The sequence below is a fragment of the Alligator sinensis genome, unplaced genomic scaffold, assembly GCF_000455745.1.
Source record: "Alligator sinensis unplaced genomic scaffold, ASM45574v1 scaffold134_1, whole genome shotgun sequence".
Taxonomy (NCBI): domain Eukaryota; kingdom Metazoa; phylum Chordata; order Crocodylia; family Alligatoridae; genus Alligator; species Alligator sinensis.
In genome coordinates, this window is record NW_005841920.1 from 3,655,418 (window position 1) to 3,665,060 (window position 9,643).

Genomic DNA, 9,643 nt, shown 5'->3' on the forward strand with positions numbered 1-9,643 from the left:
CAGCCCTGTTGCTGGAAAGCTACACAGGTGAGCTCTCCAGCCAAGGAGCACTAGAGGGCTGTTCTTTGGATTGCCCTGCCCTTAGGGGAGCCCATTACTTGACAGCACATCCCCTCCCCTGCCTGGGAAGGGGGGGTGATGGGCTGCACACAGAGTGATTTAAAGCTGGAGGCACAGGGAAGCAGTCAGGGAGAGCTTCTTTGACCCAGGTTCCCAGCTTTTAAATCATGGTGTGTGGCCAGCTGGGCAAAACATGGCAATTAAAGCCTGCTGGACTGGGAACCAGAAGTGCAGAGCAGACAGCTGTTCCACTCCTCTCCCAGACCAAACTGGGTGGGGAGTGGAGCAAGCATACAGGTGTTCATTCTTGCAAGTGAAACCCTCACAAGGGAGATTGGATGCCAGCCTGGAATATCTTTGTCCCCAGGGGGTGGGACATGTTTCTTCTGGGAGGAATTGAATGTATGCTTATATGCTCCCACTTCCTACTGGAAGAGCAGCTATTCTCCCAGTAGAAATGTAATACCTATATGTGGCCAACGAGTCAGCTGCTCAGACCTGATTAAAATTAATTTTGACCTGAAGATAGGTTAAGCAGGAGCTGCCTTTCTAACAGGCATTGCAGTTTGGATTCCATTTGGTTAAGCTGAAAGTGCTATTTTATTTTGACAAGTTACATTAGCAAATGCTTTTGCAGCTGTTTTATTTGCTCAGAGACTGCACTGAGAGGGTGACATTAATCCAATACCTGATAGGACTGTCAGCTGTAAGCTCACAAAGGGTTTCAGTCCATACAGTGAGGCTCATAGCAATACAGTTAAACCTACTAGCAGAGAAGCTATTAGATCAGCATCCTGCAATGTCCACACTCTCTCTCTCTCCCTCTCCCTCTCTCTCTCTCTCTCTCAGTGGCTGATACCCTGCTCTCAGATCTAGTGTCAGCACTAGATGCGAGTCCAGCACTCTTGCAAGATATATGAACTAATAGACCCACTGTCCATCCGGAAATATTAATCTTGCCACCTGAGAACTGTCAACATGACAAAACATTCCCATTTTAACTGGCTGGGAGTAACTTGTTCCTGTTGCCACTGCTAGTTGTCTCTGGGCATGCCCCTGCACACACACTGTGGCGCATGTCAAATTGCCCTGGGTTGCGTAGGGGAGGCTGGGGCCAGCACCTTTACCTGGGGGCCTCCTGGGACTGCAGCTGCAGTGATCCAGGCATGCAAAGCTTGACCAGCAGCTGGAGCATGGCTCTGGCTGCCCAGGCTCTGGTTTTGGGTGGCACAGGCTGCAGCCATGTGGGCTCTCCACTTTTTTTAGTGCAACTTTTTTGACACAAGGATTTGGGGCTGGACCTGATGATCTGACGAAGTCCCTTCCAGCCCTAACGTCTATGAATTCTAATGTCTATGGAATCTCCTGGTGTAAAAAAAAAAAATGCCGCACTGCAAAGTAGCAGTATGATGAATGCGTGCATGTGCAGCATGTGTGGTTTGTGTCTCCGCAGGTGTGTTTGCAGCGCTGCAAACCATGCGTATGTGCTCGGGACACGCCCACAGTTTTGTATTAGGCTATAGTGGACATCTTGTAATTCCAGTTCCATAAACTGGGACTTGGACCCTAGATCATTTGAGGCTGAGTCAAATTAGAATGAACCCTTTCCCCTGAGATCCTTGAACTGAATTCCAGCATTGAAGAAAGGAGTGTTATGAAGAACCCTGCTAATGCTGCTGCTTCTTCTTTCTACAGGTGGTTTACTCACTTCTGTGTGGTTTCTGTGACCTGGAATGGCTTTTTGCTGCTCCTTCTTATTCAAGCTCTGTTCCTAGAAAGGCCTTTCCCAGTTTGGCTTCAGGATCTGCTCAGCATTCTCAGTGGGTCTTCACAGAACCAGGGCAAGTAGTCCAAACATGCTTAATAGTGCTTGGAAAGCAGAACCTCTCTACTTTCCTGCTATGTTGTTACTTTTGGAGACTGTATCAGCTACTCATCCCTGAGTGTTTCTTTTTTTATAATGTATAAACTAGGTTCCAAGTGGTTTTGCTACGATTCAGAATAAAACTATTTATACTTCTTAAGAAAAAGTTTACTGGCGATGGTACCTTCCTGTAAAGTCTTTTGCTTTCAATCAGATACTTTTACTCTTTTGGTGCTGTCAGCAGCATGTGCCCTCATACACATGCATGTTTTCCCTTTCCCTGGAAGTATACTCACTTCAGGGCAAAGATTTTCTATCATCAGAGGAAAAAGTTGGTCCTTGGGTGAGCAGGTACAGATCTAACTCACTAACCAAACCTTCCATATATAACATCAGGGCTGTCCAACTGGTAGCCCATGGGCTGAATGAAGCCTGCAAAAGGTTGAATTGCAGCCCTGGGGCTTGCTAATACAACTTTGCAATCCCAGGGATGAAGAACACTGGCACCACACTACTTCTCCCGCTGCCAAATTTGGGTTTTTTAGTCACCTCTAGTGACTCAAATTAGTGGCTGGAGAAACTGGGGGGGCAGAGGGGGGGGCGGTGAGTGGTGGCAGTTTTCACCCCTTGGGTTCTGGAGCCATGACAACAGATCTCCATAAGCCACACTGACAAGACACTGCTGCCCCATTGTTCGGGGTGGGTCATCTGGCCACTTAGAAGCCTGAGGGGCCACATCCAGCCTGTGAGACCAAATAGGGTGGATAGTCCAGTGTTAGAGGTTAAGGGTTATATCAGGTTTACCCATTTTTGCAAGTGGCTCCTGGTTAGTGCCTGCCGCTTCTCCTTATACTCCTGCTGCTTGAAACTGCATAGGTGTTGACTTCATTGTTTTGCTACAGAGAGAATACTGCAGGGACTTGTAGACAAAAGAGCCATTGGCTTGAGGGAATGGAGCAGAAGGAATGTTCTTTCCTTTGCAAGAAACTACCTGTTGTTTATACATGGAATACTGTTATAATAAAGTATTTGTTCATCAGGTCTCCCCAAGTCTCCTCCCAGATCCTGCTCTCACTCCAGAAGGAAGGACAGGATCTGAAAACATAAACTTAATTTCAAATTGGGCTAGTGAGGAAATATTGTATTTGAACATTTCTAAATAAGGATCCACTTCATTTACAAATTTCATAAATTTGGAAGGGCTGTGAACACAGAATTTCATGATATTCATACCTTGTGTCTCAACCTCCAGGAGAATATTAAAACCATTGGCAGATTGGAAAACTGGAGGCACAGCAAAGTAGCCTTGTTGAGGGTCACACAGTGAGCTAATGGCAGGGCTGGGAGATCCCAAGTCTCCAGCTGAAATCATCGCGCTGCAGTCCATTTCTAGAAGTAAACATTTCTTTATTTAAACAGAAAAATGTAATTGAAGGGCTGTCTGGATGGCTTCCTAAACCAATCCCTTAGTTAAACTGATTGCAAAGTGATGTGCAAAGCAAAAAAATATGTCCTTTAAAACTGGTTTTAGGATTTACAAAAGGTTTCAAGAAAATTAGAATGTATTAGGTTCTTTATTCTGTTTTTTTCACAATTTAAAGAGTTGGACTTCCTTTTATTTTCGCTTAGCATTACCATGGAGGACATGAGCCTCTTATAGGTGTGCAGCTCTGTTCTGACTAAGGAAATTTCAAAGCAGATAGATTTCACTTATTTATTTTTTTTAAATCACAAAACTGGACTTAATATATTCAAATTAAATACATTTTCTTTAACCCCTCTTTTAAAATAATAACTTTGAAATCATGTAGGTCTACGTTAAAGTCTCAACTTATAATAGTGTATTAAAACAACTTTGAAAAAAATGCAGAGTTTCAGTAAACTTTCTGTTAAATTCTGTGCATTAAAGAGAATGAATTTTTGTGTTACAGGATCAGGAAGAAAACTTTTTAAAACTGAGTTGAACTCAAGCTTTATAACGATATAACAGTATTATGTGCTGCAATAAGCAAGTTATTTATATTATCTTCAGTATTTATGTTAAAATAAATGATGATATGAACATATACTTTTTCTCTCAATGCAAATACTTGGGTTTTGTTGTGCACAAAACCTGTTTTGACATAATTATCATCTTTCAAATTATTGTGTGTATTTAGCAGATAGAGAAAGGTTTCTTTGTTTGGACCACCTTTTTCAAAGTCATAGACTGGGAACCCATAATAGGATGGTCTAGCTGTTTAAGGGAGGCAGACAGCTCTGGAGTAGGAGTCTCATTGTGGGTGATTAGCTGCCAGTTAAAGGCCCTAAGGAAGAAAGAGCAAGCAGCTGAGCTTGGAAGGAACAGTTAGCTGGAAGCGCTGGTCTGCTTACAGAACTGCAGAAAGAAAATATGCTTTCCCTTTCCAGTTTGAATAAAAGAAATGCAGGCTTGGGGAACAGGGTGAGATTTGTTCCTACAAGAAATGTGAAGGATTTGGGGCCTAAAAATGCTGAGAGATGCTAGGTAGGGATTTAAAAAAACATGTAAGTGTTACGAAGAGAGAAAGAGAGCTTAGTCTGTCACTTATGCTTGATTACAGGTGACGAATGCCTGTCTGTTCTCTTGGTTCTCCTGCCGCTATGGCTGCACAGTCTTCAAAGACTCACGGAGTGCCTCTGCATCAGTGTATTCTCCAATAACGTCATTTATATTTCATATTACTGCCTTGGACTTGTTTACTATATTGCCATTGGCTTAACTGTGCTATCTCAAGTGCCAGTCAATGTCAGAAATGGTGAGTACCTCTTTGGTGGTACTGAAATTGCATTTTTTAAATGTGGTTCTACTTTTACAGGATTTGATCATTTGCTTGCAGTATGTGTGCATAACTGATTGTGTGCCAAATACTTTATTTTTGCCTAGAGAAGACAGTTGTACCTAACTGGTGTAAGAGAAGGTATTTGAAATGGGTAAAACTGCTTGTTGGCATTAGAATGTGTCATTTTATCAGGCCGCCAATGCCTGACCTGGCCTGTCAGTGATCACTCCTATATTTGCACATAGACCAGAGATAAGTGTATGTATTAGTTTTCATACAGCTGGTTGCTATTGTTCCCTGAAAGTTATCTCATCCCGTAAGCTTTCAGGACTGGTATATCACAATTTTGCTATTGAGATGCTTCAGCCTTATGAAGGAGCCCCCAGTTGATGCTAGCTCAGCAAAGATGCATATTTCCCTGGCTAGATGGCTACTGTGAGCTGAAGTTTTTTCTTTTGCTGGGGACATTGCTTTAAGCACAAGCCTGACAGACCCTGTTGACCAACTTCTTTGTCTATCCGCTGTGTACTTTCCAGGTAGCTAGCTACCCATTTCAGGTTGTGTCCTTTCAATCTAATATTTGAACTAATTCCATCTCCATTAATACACCAGAACTCTGAATTATGTGACCAATTTCTGCTAGCACTTTTCAATAAGTTCCGCAGCAGAGGTACCATTTGATGGGCCACACAGGTGTCTCCTGGACCGAAACGCTCAAAATGTCTGCTCTGCCTTCCCCATAGCTAAGTTTTTTCCAAAGCAGTCTGTACTAGATACAGAACTCTTTTGCCTTTTAAACCAATTGGGATGATCTCTGGAGTATCTTTTGCTCTCCACACTTTTTTTTTTACACCACTCTTGAAACTTTTTTCAGTGAAGATGTAGCTTTTTCTAGGCAGTTCTAGGTTGGCTTATTTTCTGCCTTCCTAATCTTAAAACTTCACAGAGATAGTGCACAGGTTTGTGTACCAGTCCCCATGCAGTGAAAACTGTCTTGCAGGCCAGAGTTGTCTATATTCTAGCAGTTTTCTTTATTACGCATGTAAACAAAACCAGTGCTATTCAGTAACAGTATTCTGACCTGAGCTGTGGCACTGTCTTTTACCATGATAAAATGCTTTTGTTTATAAATACTGTTACTGTGAAAAACTGGTTAAAATACAGACTTCTTGATCACCTTCCTTGTAATGTGTTTCATCTCTTATTTCTAATGAAATCATCAACTGCAGGAGTAAAGTTGATATAACTTGCAGAACTCAACTTGGCAACTGCAGATGAAGGCAATGGCAGTCCCATGTTGAGGTATGGTTCGTAGTGTGCACAAGCAAGGTTTAAAAGCACAGTTCAGGAAATTCAGGTAGAGGACAGTACCCTGGGACAAGCTCTTGGGATAAGAAAAGGTGTAAGTATAGTGCTTTGAGGAGGTGATGTAGGGATTAATGTATTTTCTCTGTCTAGTCTTGTATTCATCAGGGAAAAGCTTGTTGATGCAAATCAGCTGGTATCACATCCTGGGAATTACAATGTACATTTGGGCTTTGGTTCATCAACACAGATGTCATGTGATTCTAGGTAATCTTCGAAAAAGTAAATCAGGTGAGATGTTTCTGTTCTGGGAACTGTTTATGCTTTCTGTTTTTTCCCACCCCCCATTAGAAATGTATGTCACAGTGAATGTTAATATTGTCCCATACACACAGTGAGGGAATGTGTATAAGACTTTCCAGTGAGTGAGCCTGGAATAGATTTTTAGGTTATTGTACCCAGTTAATTGCAGCATGCAAAGTTTAAAACCTAGCCTCCCAGAACAAAATAAATAATGCTTGCATGGAAACCATATTTTGTGTCTTCAAAATGTATTGTGAACATTTAACTAATCAGTGTAATTCCCTGATAAGTATGTATTATCTTAATTTACAAATGTGGAGACTGAAAGAGGTTTTTATAGTGCAAGGCCACTGAGTAAGAAACTTCCTGAAGCCAAAATGAAAATTGTCCATGCCTGTGCTTACTATACAGATGGTTTTTCAATTTGTCCTTTCACTACATTGGGAGCAAAGTGTTTTAAGGCCAACATTTTTAAATATAGCTAGCTAAATATTGGCTGATTTAACTGTACTGAGGCACTTTACTTTCGGAAGTGGTAAGCACCTGCAGATTCCACTAAACTCTGTGGGAACTGCCGGTGTTTGTCACTACTCCATAATTACAGGTTAACATTTAAAGTTTACTAAATGTATATTCTGTCAACTAACTCTTCTTCATTCTGTTTAATTGCAGGAAACATCATAAATTTGAATTGTGCTGTTCCTTTTGGAGACTGGTTTAAGAGGGTCTCTTGCCCTCACTGTTTTCCAGAACTCCTAATATATGTATCTCTATCCATCACATTTGGATTTCACAACTTGATTTGGTGGTTTGTGGTGCTGTTTGTATTGTTTAATTGATCACTGTATGCCATTTTGTGCCACAAGTTCTACCTGACCAAATTCAGCTCCTATCCAAAGCATCAAAAAGCATTTATACCATTTCTCTTTTAGGATATTGAATACTACAAACCATCTAAAAAGGAATGTGTAATGCAACACTGTTACCAAAGCGGGGGTTAAACAAAACTTTCTGTGTGGTTTCTGCTTGGAGATGCATGTGAGTTTTTAACGAATATACAGACCTCAGCTTTAAAAGTTTTAATTGTATCTATACATTGTACAAATTTTAACATGAAAGACATTAAATTAAATGTAAGAGCTACTGACATTTAACCTTTCTGTATCTTATGTTTCTGTTTGACCAATAAATTGCTGCAGTGGCAACTAAAGCATCTTATGTGTGAGCACATGCCTTATACATGATCTCAGCCCAGGGGGTAGATAGGAAAAGAAGGGTACTAAAGTACAGTGGTTTCCACCGAATTTCATGTTTTAACCCATATTTATTTTTAAGAATAATAATAATTATTATTATAATTTATTTATTTGTTTTTTCCCTACTTCCCTTATCACTGGGGCTCTTCAAATAGAAGCTATAATTGTTTGGAAATATGGTGCACTGACTCTAAATGTTGGTTTTTTTTCCTTTGCTAATACAACAGCAGTTTGATCATCTTAAACTCTCAGGAAGAGGAATCTGTAAGTTAATTTGAACATAAGAATAGGGGACAGTAGTGAAAAGGGATGTTAAGGCATGTTTATTTAATTGAATTTGCATCTTTCGACTGTCTAACTTAAAAAGGTTGAGAAATCCCTGATGGGAAGGATTACCATCTCAGTGGCTGACTCGGCTTTCTCAGTAGCAAAGATAGATTTTTCTAATTTATCTAACTACTCCATTTATTTTGAGATAAATTTCTTTTGTGCATTTCTGAATTAGAGGTTGATGGACATCTGGTAGAGCAGGTCTGTCCAGCACCTAAGCTGCTAGGGGCTACACATAACCCAGGCTATAACAGCATGGGCCAAGGGCCTCCCAGGCTTTACACCACATACATATACACCAGCACTGACCCTCAGCTCCCTGACCATGGGCTCTCCTGCTGCAGTTTGTAACATAAATAGTGCTGGGGCAGGAGCAGGAAGCAGAAGCTGAAGGAGGCCCTGGCTGCTGAAGCAGTCGGAGCAATGGTGTGGGGGGACAGAAGGGAAAATGACAAATGGTGGAATCCTGGGTGCTGCAAATTAACCCCTTGTGGGCTGCATGCAGCCCTGCTATAGAGTGAGAGTGTTTTTACACTTGCTTCAACAACCTTAGTGCAGCAACCTAATGCCTATGGACCAGATACAGCCCATGGAGCCATTGGGTATGGCCCACAGAGTTAGAGGGCATCAGTGACACAATAGTGATGGACATGTGCCTTTTGATTAAATTATTACTTACTACTTTACCCACAATTCTCATGGAAAGAAGTGGAGAGTGCAAGATGATACGTGACCAACTTTCATGTGCCAAGACCCTAGTAGTCTTCAAAATATTTGTGAGCCATAGATGATACAGTTAACCTGAAAGCCCCATTACTCCCAGTGTTGGAGAAGAACAAAAGTCTCAAAGGAAAGATTCATAGTGACCCAGTCATTCCAATATGCCATATGAATTATGTACCATATCAATTCTGCTGAATGGCTAGCGTATGTGCTGTTTTCCACAAAGATCTACCCTTTTTTTGCTGTTTTCTCATAACCTAAATCAGAGGCTGTACCTGCCTGGCTTCATGGAGTCTCTCTCTGGCAGCCCTGGAGTGGGCACCCAAGGTCTGCTGTGGTGGCTGTTCCTGCTGCCGTGATGTTGGGTCGTGCTTTCCCTGAGGGATATCCTGATACTCGCCTGCCACGTCTGGGATCTTTCATTCAGTAGTGGGGCTCCCTCTTACAGCAGTGAACGTGCCAGGCATCGTCACCAGCGGATGCTCTTGGGGCTCTGCCTCTCCTAACACCCCAGCCACGCGTCAGCCTCTTGAGACAGCCAGTTGATGGTCGGCTCAATCACCCTCCAGCATTGCCTCCCGTCCCCTCTCCGTTGCTCCGGCCCTGGTTTTCTACATCACTCAGGTGTATTCAGGGTGGTGAGACAACCCTGGTGATGAGTTGGGTCCTGTCCCAGGGGAGCTGGGACACCGAAGGAACCCCGGGGCAGCAAGGAGTCATACTTACCTCCTGCTAAGCTGGAAGAGCTGAGGGAGGCGCGTACGCTGAGGACGCCGGCACGGGTGATCAGCCGGGCGTTTATCCGGCTGCGGCAGAGCAGCGGGGGCGGAGGACACCTCCCGGAAGAAACAAAAAGCGGCCCCACCGAGGCAGCAGGGCGGCTGATGAGGAGAGACAAGGGGAATGAGCTCCTGCGGGAAGCAGATCAGCCGCCGCACCCAGCTGCAGCGAGTGCAAGGGGCGGAGCCAGAGCGGGCTCTGAGAAAGCCGGCAGGCAAACC

The 9,643-nt window shown here is 42.9% G+C and overlaps 1 protein-coding gene across 1 annotated transcript in view; it reads left to right on the forward strand.

Moving 5' to 3' along the window:
- Nucleotides 1–7,391, forward strand: part of LOC102384757 (polyprenol reductase-like) — a 9,324-nt gene extending 1,933 nt beyond the window's left edge. Inside the window, 4 exon segments of the mRNA XM_025198328.1 lie at nt 1,756–1,901; nt 4,507–4,701; nt 6,199–6,321; nt 7,006–7,391. Coding sequence (XP_025054113.1) covers nt 1,756–1,901; nt 4,507–4,701; nt 6,199–6,321; nt 7,006–7,265 — 724 coding nt within the window. The 3' untranslated portion in view covers nt 7,266–7,391.
- The last annotated feature ends 2,252 nt before the right edge of the window (nt 7,392–9,643 follow it).